Below are 22280 nucleotides of genomic sequence, written 5' to 3' on the forward strand. Positions count from 1 at the left end.
CAGAAGGATGCTGACAAGATACAAGGAAAGTTAGTTTTTATAATATGGGAAAGGACTTATTATTTCTTAAGTCGCACATTTGAGAACATGAAACGCGTGACTGATGGTCGGACTAAAGAGGGTGATACAGAAAAATTATTTTTTTTCTTTTTTATTTTTTTGGACTCAGATTTTGACTTGAATCAAATAACTTATCATGGAGAATAATCATAAGAAATAGTTCTGATAATGTTTTTTGGCCTGGATGCAAATTAAATACAGTGGACTGTTGCCACGTTATCGATACACAATTAAAATGTATTTTGAACTTCTGAACATTTTTCTCAAATTCATAATTTGAATACCTTACACTGCAGTATGAAAGAAAACTTCTACGCAGCTTTTCTTTGTGCAGTCAGAAATAGTTAATTGGCTATATTTTTACAGAAAATCAATATTGTTTATATTAAGAATTTCTAGTTATTAGTATGGATTTCTAACAATTCTTGGCGAAGGATTTGGTACCTTGAAGACAAAATTCTTTGCATTTTAATGAACTCTAGACTAGGATTTCTTAAACTTTTTTCGGTCGCGAGCCCTTTTTATCAATGAGATTCTTTCGCGACGGCAGGACCCCATAATATTTACGAAAATTTTGTGGGACCCCATAAGCATTGCACAAATCAGACAAACGCGTGTGTGAAACTGTAAATTTTTTCACTTGCACTGTAATATACTACTGCAGTTTTGGATCATTAACTCTAATTTTAAGACATAGAACAATGTGAAAATTTTAAATAAATAACAGGCGAAATGACAGTGTCACGTGCAAAGCAAGTAAAATGAACGTTTCTATTATAAAAATAATGCGTCGACACGTTTTCGTTTTTTCTTTGTCTGTATTGTCTTATCTTTATCTATTTCAGATACATTGTGTAAAAATATTTGGTAATTGTAAGATTATCATAATAAGTTACAGAAATATAAAAACTGTTAAATTTTTTTGGCGGGGGGTCGCGACCCACAGTTTAAGAAACGCTGCTCTGGACAGTATTCCATAACCCTAGATGGCAGTCAGGCTGATCTGAAGTACTGCGCCTGCGCGAGCAGAACAGCAATGTGTTCGACGTTGGGTCTCTAATTAAGAGAGAGACTGGAGCTACAGTGTGGAGATATTCTTCTGTGCAGGTCAGGTATGATGAATGCCATCATGGCCCACTTTTGTCTTCTCCTCATATGTCACCAACTCGGAAATCTATTAATGTTTCTAAAGGCATTCAAATTAAAATTTATGTCTGTGTCTTGATGTATGTATTAGTGATACAAATAAAAGACTGATGCATGACTAAAGCTATTTTAATCACGTCTGGGATATTCACGACGGCAAAGTTCTTTCTGCAGTCATGTTAATTGGCTATACTTATACAGAAAATCAATATATACTAAAATATTTATGCTTGTTAGTGAGATGCATCTTAGAGAAGGATTTCGTAACGTAAAGCTAGAATTGTATGCAACTTTTCTTTGTGCGATCACATGTCAATTGACTATACTTCCGCAGAAAGTATATTGGTTATAATAAAAGAATTCTAATTATTAGTATGATACTTCTTAACAGCTTTATAGGATACCATTTGAAATTAGAAACACGAGTATCTTGCTTTTTAACCATATCCAGTTTGTATGTTTGTACACTCAGACAAAATATATTTATATATTTAGACAAGATTTCGTTTGCAAATTGAATACTTAGTAGTTAACTCAAATGCTCTAACAATTTATTATTAATGTATAAGGTATTTCTGCCACCTTCTTGGCGTGCCTTCATGGTGTAGTGGTTCTGCATGCTGGGCCAGTATTCCAGAGATACGTGGTTCAATTCCCACCGAAGGCTTTTGTTTATTTTTCATGTTGACTGCTTCCAAAAAAAATACCTAATGTCTCTTTAGTGGCGCCCAAACTAAAAGTGTGGGGTGTGATTTCTCCCAACCAGAATTTGACGATTTGTTAAAACCCCCAGTCGCTCTTTAAATGGGGGAGTGTATAAGGTATTTCTCCCACCTTCTTGGCGTGCCTTCATGGTGTAGTGTTTCTACACGCTCGGCCGGTATTCCAGAGGTCCGTGGTTCTATTCCCGGCGAAGGCGTTTGCTCATTTATCATCTTGACTGCTTCCAAATTAACCTAATGTCTCTACAAATGTGCAAAGTTATTATTAATGCAATAAATCAATTTAAAGTGAATTGGACTGATTATATGATTATAATGCATGGATGATTTCGTTTGAATCATTTGATAGCACAACTGCTTGAATTTCGTTTCATAAACCTTCTCATAAATACCGACTTGCTGCAGTTTCAGATCAGCTTTTACGTTTCTATATACTGCTTGAAATTAATTGCAGAAAAAATGCATTTCGAACAATTATTCTGCGAGTCGCAGGTATCAACAAGTGTTATTACATAAACTTACGCAGTGCATGATTGCAAAGTAAAATTTTTATGCGCCTATTTAATAGCAAAATCTTCATTTATGGAAATTTTTTATACCAAATTCATATGAATATCGCCTCTGAAAGCAACATTTGACAGGTCAAAGTTGTAAAAGATGCGAGATGTGGAATAAATCTAGTAATGTATTCAAACTTATACTCACACGTGTATGAATTCCCAATAGCATCGGATTGATTGATGATAGAAAGCTCGACCTGAATGTCATCTCCATATGCCTCACTCTGGTACTTATCCAGGGTAGCCAATCGGGTAAAAAGCACGTTCCTTGGAATCACATGACCTCGAATAACCTAGAAGACACAGGTCGCTTACAAAATGAATACACTTTGGTTTATAACTTTTATTTAATGAACTATTTGTTAACTGAAATGATAACATTAACTCAGGTTGAAACTAGAAACTGCCTGGTAATTTTTAAGTAATAAATTCATGAACTACGAAACCAAACAGCCCGATTCAGAATATCCGATACATATCTGCGAATACATAGTTTAATAATAATACTATAGTGTTCAAATTATTTGAGACAGAGCGATTATTTTATAGTTTATGTATATACATTCATATGTTATAATAATAATTATAAAATCAATACGAAATAAATCCTTTAGCATAAATGTCCTTTAAAATACGCTTAGGCATCGAATCTTCTAGTTATTGTGCAGATTTTTTTTTATTTCTTTATCACGAAACCACATTTTATAGCGTTTTAAATAATGGTTCTTTTTTTTTTGTACAATCCATTCTGCTAGATGCTCCTCGAGAATGTGGCACAAGGTTCCGATAGGATTTACGTATGGCAAATTTCCAGAAGAATCTAGTATAATAATTTTATTTTCCACTTATTTTTCACCTACAATGTCGAATTGTAGCATTCACCCAAGCCATGTTGAAATGTCCCTGCAAACGTTTTCAAGAATGGCACAATCCTTGTTTTAAAATTTCTATACACTTCGATGAACTCCGTCAAAAGGAATTAGACCTTTAGTGCCATCTGCAGTGAAATAAAACCAGAAACCTTTGTTTTTGAGGGTATTTTACGGTTTGTTGGATATGTAGAGTTTTATTGATTCACTCTTATATTTCCTCTAACAATGTTAGATGCGTAACCATGAACACACATATATTGATAAAAGTGCTGGAAATTCCTGGATAGGAAACGATGGACCCGTGTTCGTATTCCGGATAAGGCACGGATGTTTGTAAGCGTATAATGTCTGTGCGGCAAGTAACGCAACGCACGGCGAACTGAAAGCCCTCTCGACAATTTGGTGGCAAGGGAAGAGAGGTGAAAACTTTCCGACCGCTCCCCCCTCCAGAGTGTTCTGCCTGAAATTTGGGAGGAACGGCACAGTTAGTGTGGCAGAACTATATCTGTACGACCAATAGTTATACTGTGGTATCCCGCCCTCTTTTACCTGTAACTAAAAAGTGCCCAATAGTGATTAGTGACACTGACTACCGTACCGATGGGACTGAGTTCAATTCCTGCGGAAGAAATATATTCGTAAGAATATAGTGTCTGCGCGGCAAAGGGCACTCAAAATACACGTAAGCCGAAAGTCCTTTCCAGTCGTTGGTGTAAGGGAAAAAAGGATGGGAAGTCCTCGGAAGTGTTCTCCTTTAAAATTGCGCTAAAGCTGGCCAGTTAGAATGGTGAGAATATATTTGTTCGACCAATGGTGAAATTCTGGTGTCCTGCCCATTTGTAACTGTACATTTGTACTGTTTGTTGCTGTCATTTAGTAAAAAAAGATACATTTTTGCGAATGTGGGAGCCTTCGAGGAAATCCAGTTCACCATATGAAGAAGTCTGCGAATATTTTTCGTAGAATTTAGAATTGTAAGTAACAAATTATGGTGGGAAACCGAATCCTATGTTCGAAAAGGAAAAAGAAACATTCGTTGGCTAATCATAGCTGTCCACTGAGCCTTAATTTTAAATTCGATTCTATGAAAATAAACCATAAAGCCTTTTCATTTGATGGAACTGGATTTTCTTGAAGCTTACTTTTATAAAATATATCTTATTTAGTCAATGTCTAAATTTCAATCCAGTACTTTCAAATGCTTTGTGTTTTTTCGCATTTTATTACGTCTTTATTCAATTAATAGTACTATCGTAGTTTTTATTTCATTCCGCCTATTCATTTCCATAAAAATATAACTGCTGTGTCTCACACTGTTGTTCACACGAATGCCCTTGAATGGATTGAGCACGCCAGAACACTATGTGGTAGAATACCTGCTAACGGAAGAGCGGCGCATATCTAATCCCAACTATGAGCCTTCATTAAAATGCCTCTATCAAGCAGCGAGTAGTATTAAGCCAAAAGTGTATGATAGATAAACTGCAGGCTCTAGGACAGGATCTATGCGCACCGCAGACATAGTAGTACTAATAAGTGCAGCGCATTAAATAGTAGTATATATAGATTTGTTGCGGTATGTGTAGGATTCTACATAGGTATATGCTTACAAATATTTATCATGTCAAGCAGAATATATATATGGCTATATAATAATAGTACCATACGTGTGTGGCATGTACATATCACGGCATGTATATGTTGCGTATGAACACGTTTTTTCCGAAGGTATATATTTACCACGTCAAATAGAATGCTTATGTCTATGCCAACCGAAGGTTGTTTTTCTTACAGACCATGTTTTAAGAATTGCACTTCATGCAAATTCAGAATTAAGGTTTTAAAAACTGTGAATATCCACTTAACGTTCACCAACGAAATTTCAAGAGATATCATCTTCATTCTACTTCAAGCAATATAATGTTTCAATTTCAGTATCGAGTCCAACGTTAACATCTATTTTTGAAGGAGAAAAGCTGCTTAGGAATTTCTTTTAAGTCTCTACTATTCCGAAGCATATTACGAATTTATTTTAAGTCTCTACTATTCCGAAGCATATGCCAACGCTTATACAAAATGTGCAGCGGATCAGATTTATTTACGATCACTCATGTTTTTCAGATTTATTTGAAAATGTCAGTTACTAAATATTAGCAAAAATGACTTTATTGATCGTCTGTTTTTAAAACTTGCTTATTCTGAAATATATGTATATATATGTAATATCGTGATAGTCAGGCACATTAATGACGAAGCTTGCCATCAGAGCGAAATGACAACACAGAAGAATTTAACTTTATAGCTCCATATCTTTCTTCAAATCAAACGGCAGATCATTATTCTTTTAGATTAAATTTTTAATATATTTTTACTGTAAAATGCGACTGTATACATTTTATTTTATCAGTATTTTCTCGTGCAATTTGTCTTATTATATTTGCTGTATCTATAGCAGAGTTTCTTAAATTGTGGGTCGCTACCCCAAACTTGCAATAGGGGGTCGCCAATAATTAACAATTTTGATATTTCTTATTATATTTCATTTATATACTTCCAATTCGATTTTTAAGAAAGAATTTTAATTTAAAGCAACTATGCATAAAGCAACTAAGACCGACCAGACTAAACTGTTTAATGCAATGGAATTCTCTATGGCCTTACTTTTTTTACGCCAAAGTATTTCTTCTCTTGTTTCAATCAGAACGCTTTTACGAATATTCTGTTTAGGGATTTTTATCATGGAATCTAGCAAAAGGCGAAATGATTAAAGTGAAAGGGTCGATTTGTTAAAAGCTACGGCCAGTCTTATTTACAGACAATCAACAAATAATTTTTTCCTAATTAAAAAATAAAAGTAGGTATTTAGATGTCTCTAGTCATATTTACGTTAAATTAATTAAATTCCTTTGACTTTTTAAAGAATCGTTTATTCCTCCCTTAATGTAACCTTTCGATTAATGTTATCAAAATAGAAATGGACAAGCGTGATCACGTTAAGTGCCGCCTACTACAGAAAGAAAACACATGAAAGAAAACTGAAAATCTTCACACAAACTGTATTCACTTTCTAAGTAATTTTCTGAATGTTTTCTAAGGAATTGAATGAATATGTTTTCAATGTTAAGTTTCTGAACTGTTTCCTGATTATTTTAGCCCACGAGGAGAATTCAAATTTTATCGTATTTACCGGAAAAATAGTCGCAATATCTCTGTCCATTTTTTACATTAGCAAGAAGGGTGTGGTGTATTTAATTATGGCAAAGCACACTAGGGCTATCTGCCTAATGGGAGGGATGCCTTCGTAGAGGACTTTCTAAGGGAAATTGGCTCGTATACACATTACACATGGGGAAAACCACGAAACACCCATGCAGCCAGCACGTTCGCGGGATTCGAACCTCGGACCGAACTACCAGTGTTCAGCGACATTACCGCTCGGCCGCTGGTGGGCACCATTAGGAAGAAGGATACCTGTCGGCTTTATCATGTTCAATAGAAAATAGTTTTCCTGGGACAATGTTGAAAATAATGAATAAAATCCGTCATTATACCAATGGATACAGAGGATGGTCAAAAATGTTACTAACCTTATATTTATCTTATAAATACAGAGCAGATAAGTTAAATGCATCAGAAATCTATACACATTTCCGACATATATAAAACGCTTCCTTTCTTCTTTATTTCCTAATTGCGTTTCTTCTACAGCTTATCAATGCCAATTCATATGAAAAGGTTCTCTTAATGGTTTCTTAGAAACTCAGACACCGTGGCTTCTTCTTGATTGATGTGAAGAATCCTCTGAATGCTAACCATTAGATATCACGAGGGATAACGAATCTTTCCAAACAAGTCATCGAAAAATACCTGATTACGATATTTTGAGTCTTTTTGTAGAAATTACATAGTCGGAAAATTGCATACACAAAGCACATCTTACGAGAAAATTGAGTTAACAATTACTTATTTTACGGATGAAAAATGTTGACACTGACTAATTTACGTTTCATTCAAATCATCAAATCACAAATAAAGTTAATTTTCTGCACATATTTTTTCTGCTATAGAATAAAACGAGTTGTTTGCTCCTTTTATTTTAAGTTTGGTTTATGCGATTACGCCAAAGCCTCAAGGGCTACCTGCCTAAGGGAAGTGAGGACTTTCTAGGGAAAACTGGCTCGTATACACGTTACACATGGATAAAACGTCCTTGCAGCCAGCCCGATAGCGGGATTCGAAACCTCGGACCGAACTACCAGTGTTCAGCGACTTTACCGCTCGGCCGCTGGTGGCCTCTTTTATTTTAGGAAATGAAATGGTTAAAAGACCAAAGAAACGTATCCATTAGATCAACAAGATTGTAACTGAAACTCGTTATGAGTAAGCGACAGATTTTATTGAATACAAAAGGAAACACTGTTCCTCAGGTGTGAAAGAAGTTTGCTTAAAATTCTTAAATAAATACTGGAATTAAATGAAATATCAATAATAACTTCAAATATAACTTTATTTAGTTCAGATTTTTTCTTTATTCGTTTATTTGTAAGGCAAATTTAAAGGAATAATTCCATTACAAATGGTTACGGCACTTGATTTCATTTGCACTTCCGTGACGTATCCAAATTACTTGACGTTCTTTCAAAGTGCGATCACCATCAACATCTTCTATAGTATTCTGTCTACTTCTATGCTATTCTATCTAATTTTTGGAACACTAGAACAGGAGCCATAAAATGTATCAAAACTCTCAAGAAAATTAAAGAAAAAAGAAAAAACATATGTAGTGAAATCGCTGCAACACTACTTAACAGGAGTTTCCCCCTAAGAACAGACTTCCGAGATTTCAGTTTCACTATTCGTGCGACTGACAGAAGTAATACTTCGCGCCAGTAAATTGTCATAATTTAAGTCCCCGTTCTTCAGATAAAATCACCTTTCGTACCTTAAATTAATCAAGAATAAAACGTTTTTTGCGCAACCGACTACAAATTTCCTGAACGTATATTATGAGTATATTAAATACCCCGATTGTTGGCAAATCTCCTTTCCACCGGCTGTATTAATGAACGTCATTGTAAAATACCCCTACAATAGTCTGAAGCAACATCAAAGGAAAATACGAAATTTTCTAAAGACAGTATTTACCCCCCCACACACACACACACTCACACTAGCAGATACTTAGCCCGACTTAGGCTTGGTTTAGAGTCGGGAGTGGTGATCGCTTTATTGTGGAAACACCCAATAGATGGGCCAGTATTATCTCCTATGAAGGGACAAACAGTTACAGCTATGCCTTCTCCGGGAATCGAACCCGAACCGTTCGATATATGTAGCAGCCCTCCCTAACCACTACAGCGTCTGGGAGGTACTCTAAATAAAGTATATTCACATATATAATTTTCGACCTAGTACTCGAAGCAGTAGTTCTAAGGTTGAATTACCCGTGAACTAAACATATAAATGCAAACTTTCATTCCTTAACTTTTATTGTTGAATGTGTGCATGGGGAATGATGTTTCTGAACATTTCAGGGTTCCTCTTGATCAACTATAAGATTTTAAAATTCATTGGAAGGTGTGTCTGCGAAAGTTTGGATCCGTTCGAAGTGAAAATATCAAGTTATGACCCAAAGTACTTGAGATGCGGTACTTCCATCCTGAATAAAAACGAAGCTATCCCAGGTTTACATTTTACATAACGTAATGTCATAATCAATGTAATTATATACTAAACTAACCTCAGTATCGCAACAGTCCTAGTGGGCCATGGCCTACAGTGCCCCGATATCTGCTTTCCGACCGTGAACTCCAGGGACCATATGCCCTGAACAAGTGGTTTACTTGTCGCAGAACCCCCGGTGTTTAGTTCCCAAGCGAACTTGGTCCTCATTTCATCGACCCACTCAAGGGATGAAAGGCTGAGTCAACTTGCCCAGCCCGGTGATCAAATCACGGACCACAGGTCCGGGGTTCGATTGGCGACGCGCTAACTATTGCGGCTGTTGTTATATAGTACCGGTCTTTTTTTTACATCATCTATTTTACAACGATATGCAAAATATAGAAAATATTTTAAAACATGTGATCAATTGGCATTCCATTTAAAGGTTACATTGCTGAGATTGCCACACAGGAGCCGGTACCGTCGGTTTTAACTAAACCAAGTAGATGATTTTGCATAGTGCCCTGAAGGGCGGTGCTTTTCAATAGGGGATGTCGTTCGTGGTAGATTGCTAGTATGCTTCGACGTTACCCCACGACCCATGGAGACTAACGGGTATCCATCATACTTCAACTAGCAACGGTATGGATATGCAAAATGCATAGGAAAAAAGCCAAATTTTGCCAAGTAAAACAGTTAATAAAAAGGGTTAAATGTCTAAGAACATTGGCCGGCATCGTTAGAAATAAATATTAGAAGTTGTCGTCTGAAACTCAGCTTTCTGTATAAATGGAGTGGTAAAAAATTATCATTATTCTTATAGTTAAAATCGAAACGCTTTCCCCTATCAAAAGATCTCGGGATCGAATCCTAATAGACACAGAAATTTAATAACTAAACTTGGTAAAAATGATCAATAAATAAAAACACTGCAGTGGTTAATTACCCATTTGTCCACACCCTGATGTCTGTTGAAACTGTGGCCTTGTCCTGCCGCTACGGGCAAGAAGAAAGTGTGGTTTCCCTCCCTCTTGAATAATTCCTCCAACTGCTCTTGCTTCACTCTGCTGTTGAACGCACTGTGACAAAGAAAAAAGATTAAACCAGTTTTAATGCATTATCTATTAAGGTGATTTAATGAAGTACATGATATTCTCATACTTTAAGAAAAAATGTAAACAGCACTGAATTTCTCAGAAATGGACATTAGTTTGTTAAGAACTCAAAACATTGTTCAAACACTCGCAATTTGTGTTCATTAACTCTTCCAAGGTACTTCTAAATTCTTGCAGATCCTACTCGACTGACAGCAAGTTATCGTTTAATCTGAAACAAATCGCAAAATCTAAAAGAAGGTTAAAATAACCCTTTTATTGAAGCATTGATATAAAATACCTCATACAGACTTCACAGTTTGGGATATGCGTATGGCACCGTTTGCCAAAGCGTTTTAAGGAGTTTGTTTGTTTTCGAAACTTTGTCGCCGATGACCGCAGTAGTACCGTGAAGATTTAAAAACAGAAGGCTTGTTATTTTCATTAAGAAATTAAGCTTTTCTTCGTATTTTATATGCTTGCAGCCATGTGAAAAAACAGCAAGTTTCGTTTTTTGAAAGGCCTGTTTTTTAGGCAGGTAAATAAACAGCATTGTTATTTAAGTCAACAGCACATAGAGAACAGTGAACTGCGATATAAGTTTGCCAAATGCTGGAATCTGCGTTGACTAATGTTATGCTTTTATTCCTTTGCAGTTTGTTAAATTTATGAGACAGATCCAGACAGTTTATCCCGGACTTCATTCAACCGTGAACAGAGTACATAGTATGTTTAGATAACTAAAGGTAAGCAGTTCCTATTTTATCTGAATGGAAACAAATCACCGGAAGAGCCTTTGGGATAAAACAGATGGTATTTGGCAAACAACTTAGCAACGTTTGCTAGCTTTACGATGGCTCACATTTGTTTTCGGGAACTCGTATTTTTGAAATAGATTTGCATACATTTTGCACTGAATATTCAAACACAGACTCCAAATGCTTTTGGTAATATGTCATATTTTCGGTATTTTAAACTTTTCCAGTTACAAAATAAATATCATTAAAATATTTCTTGTAAAAAAACAATTTATCGAACATTTATTTCTTGTCATAAAATAATTAGCCCAAAGAGCGTCAGCTTTTTTATTTTGTTTTGGCATTTTGAGTTGGTTCACTATAAATGTCAGTTCACTTTTCGTATTGTTGCCACCCAATATTAGAGCCCTGTGTATTATTTAAAGAAATTAAATTGTAAGGATTAGGTTAATTTTATTAACAGTTAAATTTTAAGTTCTTTTCCTGTCAAATTCTTAACTTCAATTTACTACTTCCAGCCAGAACGTAATTTTGGAATCACTGAATACTTAATGAGGAGGAGGGTATTTAAACCGCAAAATCTAATTGCTGAGTTAGAGAATCAGAGTTTGTGATTTGCGCGCGTCTGCCTTTAGGCTACTCTCTCTCTCTCTCTCAAAGCTGTTATTACGCTCGACCGTACTCAGGCCGTTGATAAGCTTCGTAGTCAAATAGAGTTAAGGGGCCAACTCGGTTAGAATCTTAATAGCTTCGGCTATATCTCTTTAGTTAATCTTAGTTTTAGTTTATTTCTTAGCCTCTTAAGTTCGCCCAAGTGTCGGCTTTGATTGTACACTCCAAGACGGAGTTTTGTTAAATCTTATTGGAATAATAAAGGGTTAGTTACCCTTCCCTCTTGTTGTTTCTTGTCACAAGAACTTAAGCGATTATTCGCTAACTAGTTCTTAAGGCGATCATTCGCTAATTAGTTCTTTCTACAGTAATTGAGAAATACACTAGTGGGAATCTTACAAAATAATGAAGAATCTGCAAGAATGTATGTTTCTCGCATTGTGATAAAATAACGATACCTGGAGCCATCCAGTTTTGAATAACGTAATCTTCCAATGAACCATGGGCATTTGGAAGCCCAAATTTAGAATTTGAAATTTGTTTTATTATCGATTTCATATTTCGTAACACTTTAACGAATTTTTGACTAGCAAACTCAACGATTTCAAAGCGAGCAATGGCAATACTGTCCGGGGAAAAAATTTATCTCCAGCGCCCGAGAGACTGTGTATCGGAAGTTCTAAAGATAAGCTCATTTTAAAATTATTTTGCGATATTGCTGTTGAATTGAATTTAATGACTTAAGCGCGAAGAAAATCTTATGTAATAAATAAAGGCAGTACTCAAAACGTTACAAAAACGTCCCTTTGGGCGTAATGTAAAATATGAAAGCTTTCAACTTTTTTAATCGATTAAATTTTTAATTACTTTAATGTTTATAATATTTCGAATACTCTTCTGTTTCGATTTTTTGGCAGACGATTTTTCTCGCCATAAATTTTTGTTCTAAATGAGAATACATCAGAAGAATTAGCCTCTGTATTTGGAAATTATTACTTACTTAGCAAATTTTATTAACAGTTTCATATCTGAACTGAACATGGTAAGATAACTATAAATTCTGTTAATGTTTTAAACAACAATAATTTTAAATAGGGTAAACCTGTTCAAAATATCAAAACCATTCTTGATATGAAGCTTATAACTCTGTTTGATATAATAAAACGATAGAAAGTGCGTGGAACTTTTGAAAATTCACAAAATTCTAGACAGCGATCCAAATTAACATCAAGTGAATTGGTCACATATCCTACGAAAAATCAACTAAAAAATTAGTGCTGTAAAACATGCAGCCAATCTTAATCTTAATGCAGTCATTAAGGCACACAGATGCAACAGCCGATTGGTAAGAAGTCCAGAAAAAACGAAGAAATAACGCCTAGCGTTCGAAACATTCATGATAATGGAGATGGAGCATCTCACTCCGTTTAATGATTAGTACCTTTGTGAGGTTGCCTAATACTTATTTGCATTGTTAAACTGGAAACATATTTATTACAATTACGGGAGGCTCTTTACAAATATACATAATTTATGGATAGCATAGAATAGTGTAGTAATCGGCTGCAGTTTGCGCTGATGGCTCCATGTAAGGATTAGTAACTAAGTTGCTATTTTGTTTAGTACATTTGTTGAGGTTGCTATTACCTACCACTTTTTGAACGCAAAATATATTTGATACAGATTTATGAGAAGCTCTATAACAATATCTGATAACATGGAGAACACTGAACAATTATTGTACGTAAAGCTATCGGCCTCGTTATGTGAGGATTTTGCTAACGGCTAGTTTCTCTAGCCGAGAGTTCAAGAGCATTCTCAGGTCTTGTTCCGATGGAAAAAATCTTCAGACTGATTTAGCCACGCCTTCTTAATTTTTCAGTATTAGTTTACATGCTCTGATTCGTTATCTCTGGAACGATATCAGAGGAAAAACAAGATAATTGGTTCGTCAGGCGTCCTGTCCTTTGAGACTGGTCGTGAAGTTATGTCTTTTGTATTGTCAATTGGAACGAATTATTGCGTCTACGATGTCAAACTATGCCGTCTGGCACACTTCATAAAAGCTTGGAAACAGTAACTTACAAGGACCGCGAAGACGATTTTCTTATCCTGCGTTGTCCACAGTAGTAAGTAAAGATTTACGATAAAGAAACAACGTTATATATACAGTACTTGCTTCTGAAGGACGAATTACACTGTGGCAAAGCTCAAATTAGGAACAGAATACGAAACACCGATAGCATGTTGGTGAGCACGGGGATGGAGACATAATGAGTTCAGGAAATTTCGTTGCCTTTAGAAGGGGAAATACCTTGTATAGAAGGTAACATGAATAAGTATAAATAAATAATGTTAAGGAAACCTGAAAGCATCTGCAGAAATTTTTGTAAGAGTTATATTTATTTAGCTAACAGTTAAATTTTGAGTTAAAATTCCTGTCCTATCGCTTCTTAATTTCAGCTTACCAATTCCGGCTAGAACGTAGTTTTAGAATCACGTTTGAATGCAAATTGAGGGAGAGTAGTATTTAACCGAAGTTCTACTGCCTTAGAAAGAATCAGAGATTTTGGCTAGCACGCGTCCGCCTTTTTAGGCCTCTCTCTCTTACGCTATTATTACGCTCGGCTGTACTTTAGGCCCTTAATAGCTTCGCAGTCAATTAGCATTAAGGGGCCAACTCCGTTAGAATCTTGATAGCTTCGGCTATATCCTTTTAGTTAAGATTAGTTAAGTTTTAATTCTTAGTTCCTAAGTTCAAGCCCGAGTGTCAGCTTTATTGTAAAACTCCAAGACGGAGTTCTGTTAAATCTTATTTGAATAATAAAGGGTCTTTTAAACCCTTTCCAAGTTTTAATTACTGTCTCAATTGTCACCGTTCATACTGATGCACAATTTTCATTCTCAGTGTATCATTTCTGTCAACAAATAGGTGCGTATGTATCATTTTTATTGATGTGTGATTATTGCCCATTAGGAATAATAAATGATCATGTGTTTTCAGTTATCGCCATCATTCGTATTACTGTGCATGGGTCATTATCAGAATATCATTGCTATTAATATATAAGTGTTTATGTGTATCATTTCTAGTAGTTTATGTATAGTCATACAGAATGATCAACGATTACGTGTAATCATTAACTGTCTTCTTCTGCATTAATACGCCAGTTTGCATTATCAGTGTATCAATTCTTTTATTGTATAAGTGTTTATTGTTTGCCTATCTCATTAACCACTTAGGCCAATATACATATGTATCCAATGTACCTATACCAGCCAATGTACCTATGTATGAAATTTTTATTATTTGTATGCTGAAGCATATATGCATACGCCCTTGTTTGGCCATATCAAAACCTCACATTCTCCATTAATATATTTCCGATGCAGCCCTCGCGGAAAGCCGCGAGGGTTGTGTTGTTCTAGATAAGTGCGAGTACCGGACGAAAACCGACTTGTCATATAAAGCCGTCGGGGTGTCCGGGCCCTGCATTCACCTGTCTCATGAACTCAAGAGATTATTCGCTTACTAGTTCTTAAGATTCTTCACATTCAACTGTAACTTAAAGTACACAGTACTTAGAATGCAAAATACATTCCAGCTCTGTCAGGATAACAATCACATTATTTTGATCTCTACTTCCGCAAATTAATGTAACGATAAAAACTCATTCCAACAGATTATAACCGACATTATTTATATTCATTTCATGCCCTATTCTTAGACTCTGCAATACAGCTCTGCATTTGTAAGTGAGTATTGTCAATGAAATGTTTTTAAAATACATGATTTTATTTTACTTCTTTGTTTATTCAGATAAACTAGGGCTTCTTAAACTTTTTTCAGCCGCGACCCCTTTTTATCACTGAGATTTTTATCGCGACCCGAGGGCCCCATAATTTACGAAAATTTTGTGGGACCCCCCAATCCGACACACGCGTGAGTGAAACAGTCAATTTTTTTACTTCTTACTGTAATATACTATTGCAGTTTCAAGTCATTAACTTTAATTTCGGATTTTAAGACATAGAACAATGTGGAAATTTTAAGTAACAGACGAAATGACAGCGTCACGTGCAAAGCAAGTAAAACGAACATTTATATTATAAAATGAATGCGTCGAAACATTATTTCTTTGTCTGTACTTTTTTTTTTAATCTTTACCTATTTTCAGATACATTGTGTAAAAATAGTGGGTAATTGTAAAATTATTACATAGTGAAAGAAATATCAAAACTGCTAAAATTTTTGGCGACCCCCTGCTGAAAGTCTTGCGACACCATGGGTGTCACGACCCACAGTTTAAGAAACCCTGAGATAAACTAATATAAGAAATATGTTTATACAGCATGCTGTCCTGTAACAGAAGCGATCCTTGACAAGGTATTTGACACATAAAACACAGCTCCACATTATTATTGTCAAGACAAGTTTGAATTGTTGTAAGATTGATAAAAATGTTTCTAGTTTATGTATGAAATATTCGGTGAAACCATTTAGCTGCGAGAACATGAAAAAATATCAGGAAGAAAATGTGGCCTTTAAGTATGTTAAAATAATAGTATAATTAGAAAGTACATTCTCGCTTCTCTCACCTTAGGGGTTCCTTTATATCGTGTTGTTCGGGATGGCTCAAGAGATCATAAGCTGACGGAGGCATTGACGTACTTGATACATACGGTTCGAGAATGTCATCTATGACGTACAATATTTGATTTTCTCCTTCAGTCGACGTATACTCTTTTGAATCGACGATTTTCGCATTATTTGCGAAATATTCCACCTGAAACGAAATAAGATATACATTTTTAGAGAATTCACGAAGGTTTAACTCATATTTACGTTTCAAAACATTAAAGTGAATTATCAGGATAATTATTTGAATTTCACAAGGTTTCCCCTCCCTTCCTCCTTTCAGCACGCCTTTATGGTGTAATGGTAGGACACTCAGCGCGTATTCGAGAGGTCCAGGTTCGAATCCCGCATTGCCCATTTTTAACGTCTCCAGCATCAAAAGAACCTAATGAGTCTGTATAATCATTAGGTTATTTCGAAGCAGGAGAGATGAAAAATGAGCAACGCCTTCGCCGGGACTCGAACCACGGGCCTCTCGAAATACGCGCCGAGCGTGCTGACCGCTACACTGCAAAGGTATGCCAAGAAGGCGGGAGAAATACCTTATATACGTCCCCTTTTAAAAGGCAACTGGGGATTTTAGGGAACCCAATTGCCAGATTCTGATGGTGAAGAATCATCATTCACCACCTTTTAGTTCGAGCACCACTGTAGAGACATCAGGTATTTTTTGGAAGCAGGAAAGATGAAAAATGAGCAACGCCTTCGCTGGGACTCGAACCATGGGCCTCTCGAATACGCGCCGAGTGTGCTGCCCACTGCACTACGAAAGCATGCCAAGAACGTGGCCGAAATACCCTACAAGTCTACAAATTTCAACCAGTTCTTTATAAAACTTGGGACAAATTAGAAAATCTGAAACACAGTTGAAAATCTCTACAATTGGAAAAATCCATAAATAATGATTATTACTTCATTTTTAAGAATATGTGTTACGAAGAGCTGTCTGCGAAGATTTATGCAAAATTTTATACGTCAACTTGATATTTACAGCACCAAAGTACACATTGAATACTAATCGAATTTTATGCTATTCTTGTTTACTGAAGTTCACGCAAAGACACAGGAATAAAGACAGTAAATTTCTTAGAATAGATCTTAAATAGAACTGTTAATTACTGACCACCCTTTTAATTAAATGGGCACTTCTTATATGTTGTAGGTGTTCTTACAATTAAACTACTGTATTTAGTCGCTCATTTTACCCTAATGTTTTACTACTTTTATCTTAAGTAGCTAGCCTAGTAGCCACTAGCTTCGAAGGGGGTTTAAATTATAAGATCTCTCTAAGCCCTGTAGGTTAGTTATATCTATTGTTAATATCTCAACTTTTAGTTTCAATTGTCTGACTTTTAGTTACTGCACAAGCAGAGCCGAAGTTTGTTAGCGTCGAGTAGACGCATTTTGGGTTTTCAAAGATTTAATAAAGATCACTAACTCTTCTCTTGCATAGTTTCCTGCTACTCCAGTTTTAGACAGAAGTTCATATACTGGACTCTACAAAGTAAATTCACAAATGCATAACTGAAATGCATTTGTGAGCTGCATACAAGTGTTTTGTGGGTCGTCGGTTTGGGACCACTATCCTAATAGATAATTGTCATATTTTATTTTCTTCTGCGAAGAATGAAGTGGTGACTGAAAAGCTTACTCTTAAAATGGTAAATTTACAACAGAAAACTATTTTTTAAGTATTCATTTCTTTGACATTTATGTTTCAAAAGTGTTGAGTTGTTTTCGTAATTAAGGCAGAGATTTCACATTTTTTGGCTCTTTTATTATTGGGTTTTCGATAAGACAGTGCACGGAATTAACAATGCTTTTTGCTGTTTTCTTTTTTAAATATTTAATAAATATTGGTTAAATTTTCTCGTTTTTTCTCTACGCCTGACAGAATATTTTATTAAGCCTAATAACAGAGAAATCCAAAATTCAAAGCTCAGTTTATTGTAATATACACAGGAATGCACAAAAACATTTCAAGCAAAAATGCCTACATTTAAATACATATAAAGAAATTTACATATGTGAAATGTTTTTAAAAAAATTTACGTTTTATTTAAATAAGGAATTTAATAACAATCTTCTTTCAAAATTATGTTTGTTATTTCTTATTAACACATAATATAATCACAGTTTTTAGGATAAATTTAAAAATGATGAAAGTCTAAAGTGTCATCTTTAAAGGAAAAAAAAAAAGACTTAAGAGTCTATTATAAATGGCTGTTACAAATTCAAATTGGAATTTTTCTTTAACATATACACAATTCAAGAAAACGATCGGTATTGTACACTGTTCAAAACAAATATTTACTCCCTCAGAAACATAAAACAGCAAATCAAATAAATATTTCGAATATTCACTTTATTCAGTAAGGCAGTTTAATTAAGAATGTATTCATTTGAAAAAAAATCTTAAATGTTTCAACAATAAAGTGTTAAGGATTATGTTAATTTTATTACAGTTAAAGTTTTAAGTTAAAGTTCCTTTCCTGTCAAATTCTTAACTTCAACTTACTACTTCCGGCCAGAACATAGTTTTAGAATATCATCTGAATACATAATGACGAAGAGCGGTATTTAACCGCGAAGTTCTTTGGTCTTAGAGAGAGAGAATCAAAGTTTCTGATTTACGCGCGTCTGTTTTTTGACCACACTCTCTCTCTCAAAGCTGTATTACTCTCGGCTGTACTCAGGCCCTTGATAAGCTTCGCAGTCATCTGGTGTTTAAGGGGCCAACTGCATTAGAAACTTGATTAGCTTCGGCTATATTTTAGTTAATCTTAGTGTTAGTTTAATTCTTAGTCTCTTAAGTTCAAGCCCGAGTGTCGGCTTTGATTGTACACTCCAAGGCGGAGTTTTGTTAAATCTTATTGGAATAATAAAGGATTAGTTACCCTTCCATCTTGTTGTTTCTTGTCACACGAACTTAAGCGATTAGTCGCTATCTAGTTCTTAAGATTCGTCACTTTCTACAGTAACTGAGATTTACACACTGAATGTCTTACAAAGTAATTCATTTGAATCCGCATAAAATGTGTAAAATATTCGTAACGGAAAACAAAAAGACAAAATACTGCCTATATAATATCTTTTAACCTGCTTTAATTTAGGATTTAATTGAAAAAGGTGTTAATTAAGTGACATTAATTAAAGTAAAAAATATGTTTAAATAAAAGTCGCTGGTATATTCTTTATTTACTTCTTTAACGCTTCGCTCGACTAAAAGAAAATGGAACTACTCGTAAAATAATAAATATTTTTAATCTCTACCGCACTAATTATTCCAGAAGAACAAATTTCAATCAGTTAGTTCTTTTTTAATTAAAGTCGAATCTTAAAAAACCTGGTTGCTGTTGAATGTGATGAAATTAAAAAAATGAAATTAACAAACAGGAATGAATGCATTTGAAAAATTACTAAGTTATGCAGAATTAACGACTAGACTAGATTAGAAAATAAAAGAAATTTATTATTCTTTCAGATATAGTCGCAGTATTTTTTTTCTAAAATATTTCCCATTTATAGTTGATAATATTGTGCTGCCGTATGTGCATAAAAAAGAAAACAATTTGCATTCTGTAATGAATACGTTTTCTGTCGGTTTCAGAATACGTTAGAATGCAATTTGCTTTTTTTAAATCTTGGCATATTAAAGTTTACAAACTTCATGAACTTCCGTCTTTAAAGAACATGAGATGTCACATAATGTAGAAAATCTAGTAACAAAGTTCACTTATTATGCATGTTTTTTCCCTAATCCTTCCTCCCCCTCCCATTTCGGTGAAATAAATCTTGTAGAAAGGTTTTTAATGCCTTCTAAGTTTAAACATTTTCTTCCAACTTTTATTAAAAAAGGGATTTTCAACTTCAAACAATACTTTTTTTTTCTGAATCACTCACAGAATTTAAATACTTTAAACAGGTTAATAATTACATAGTTCCGATAAATTTTAGGAAACATGTAAGATTTCGAAACAATGTTTAACATTTTTTCCTTCTTCCTAATATACAACACTTGCAAAGTTTAAACCTTTTAAATAGTCTGAAAAAACCTCAAAGTTCTTATTAATTGCAAGGATTATATGACTATTACTCATGCAACATACCGCAATAAGTTAAATTTTGCCTTTTAAAAAATGCTTTGTAAGTACCAGAGGTGGAAAAGGAAATTTATGGAGATAAGAAGTTTATTAAATGATTTTCTTCAAAACAAAGAATTAGCGTAAAGTAAATACAGCGTTTAAAGCTTTAAAGAAACAAGAGTTTTTAAAACACAGCTGCACCGATCACACGGTTAGAAGACTACATGGCTAAGTTACAAATATTCTATATGTGATCCTTTTGACCATGTTCTATATGTGATCCTTTTGACTATGTTCTATATGTGATCCTTTTGACCATGTTCTATATGTGATCCTTTTGACTATGTTCTATATGTGATCCTTTTGACTATGTTCTATATGTGAACATGGCACGTGTCAATGAAATAAATTCTTCCTAAACGTGTCCTCACGTCAACAGTCAAAGTACATGTTCTGGTGTATTGGTTACGATTGTATACATTTCTAGAAAGAGGAGAAACGGAAGATCAGTCCTTAATGTATCGGCACAGGTAGTAATCAAACGGTGTTAAATCCGGATTTCTTAGTGGCCATTATGTTAGGACCATACTTACTGTAGGAACGCCCAGTCCAAAGCCAGTGCAGGTGTTCTTCCATATTAGTTATAAATGACACAATTCAACAGTATCAGAACTTGGTTTGCATGTTAAATACCCATAAAGCTTTTTCTACCTGAGTAGCAGTGACAGTGATATTGCTCGAACGATGTCGAGAGCGCTCATGGTCATGGTCATTCCTGGCGGGGGTGCAGGGCGTAGAAGTACGCGGGCAGCCAAAATTCGAAAGCGTCCGAACTGTCGCAATACCGCACCTAAATATTTTAAATTCATTGTAAATACGTTGTAAGCAATTTGTCATATGTAAGTACTTAGTGAGTATGAAATAAAAAAAAATTATTAATTATTGAGAATTTTTTTTTAAATTTCGGGGTGGCAATCATAGGAAAGAACGCGGGGCCTAGGAACGGTCCTGCTCGTGGTATTCTGTAGTCACGAAAACAAAGAACAGAAAGAGGTCATAAACATGAAGACTTCCTCTACCAGTTCTTTAGGCTAACTCTGTGTTTTTGGAGCATGAATTTGTCAGTTGTATGAACGCTGTATGAACAGAGTTAAAGAAAAAATTTCTCAGCTCCTTTTTATAATGTCAAGTGTATTATTATCGAGATCTAATGCCACAAAAAATTGCGCATTTAAATTTTCCGTTTTTTCTAATTAAAAGTTTCAGCTCCTTTCAAGACTATCCTTCCAAACGTACACAGTTTTCGCTTCAAGCAACATATTATTGGGCAAAAATGCATCGGTTCTCCACACCGAGGTATTTCATGGAAGTGAACCAAGAGCGCCATCTACTAGGAAAAGATTGGATCGAAGTATTCAGTTATGACAAAGCACACGATTGCTATCTGCCTAAAGGAAGGGATGTCTTTCGTGGAGGACTTTATAAAGGAAACTGGCTCGTATACACGTTACACATGGGGAAAACCACGTGCAGCCATCCCGTTCGCCGGATTCGAACCTCGAACCGGTGTTCAGCGTCTTTATCGCTCGGCCGCTGTTGGCCCCCCTACTAGGAAAAGAAGGAAACAAATTTGTAGGATACGTGTAAATTTTATAAATAGTCAGAATTACAACTAATGCTAATAGATGCACAAAGATTGAAACAAAAGCACAAACTGTCTCCGATAATCGTAACAGAAGAAAGGTTGAAATGATAGTGTAAAGACCAATAGCAATGAAGCTTAGCAATGGAAGTAGCCTTTATTTCTCATTTTCTATCATACATTTATCATATTTTAAGGCTATGTGTGTTAAAGAGTAATGAAATTTAAATTCCAGTATGAGGAGTTCATTCCTATGCCTTTATCATCAAATATGATATCCTTTGCTTTTCTAATTAGCGATTTGAGTATTTATGGATATATACAAACCTTGTGTACTGTACAATGCCAGTTTCCTATTCATTATGGATCAACATTTCTGCACCTTCAAAATTCCGGCTGTTCATTGCCTCTTTATTTCTATTATAT

At 34.9% G+C, this 22280-nt stretch overlaps 1 protein-coding gene across 8 annotated transcripts in view; it reads right to left on the minus strand.

Annotated features, from left to right (window-relative positions):
- LOC118200157 (fasciclin-1-like) overlaps positions 1-22280 on the minus strand; it is a 680498-nt gene that overhangs the window by 146122 nt on the left and 512096 nt on the right. For all 8 annotated transcript variants that reach the window (XM_085807030.1, XM_085807025.1, XM_085807024.1 and 5 more), the window contains 3 exons: positions 16088-16275; positions 9971-10103; positions 2634-2781 (listed from right to left, as the gene is read on the minus strand). In XM_085807030.1, the coding sequence (XP_085663156.1) occupies positions 2634-2781; positions 9971-10103; positions 16088-16275 (469 nt within the window). The remainder of the gene's footprint in view (positions 1-2633; positions 2782-9970; positions 10104-16087; positions 16276-22280) is intronic.

Source organism: Stegodyphus dumicola, chromosome X1, assembly GCF_044657685.1.
Source record: "Stegodyphus dumicola isolate Sdum_Otavi_A_Nest chromosome X1, ASM4465768v1".
Lineage (NCBI taxonomy): Eukaryota > Metazoa > Arthropoda > Arachnida > Araneae > Eresidae > Stegodyphus > Stegodyphus dumicola.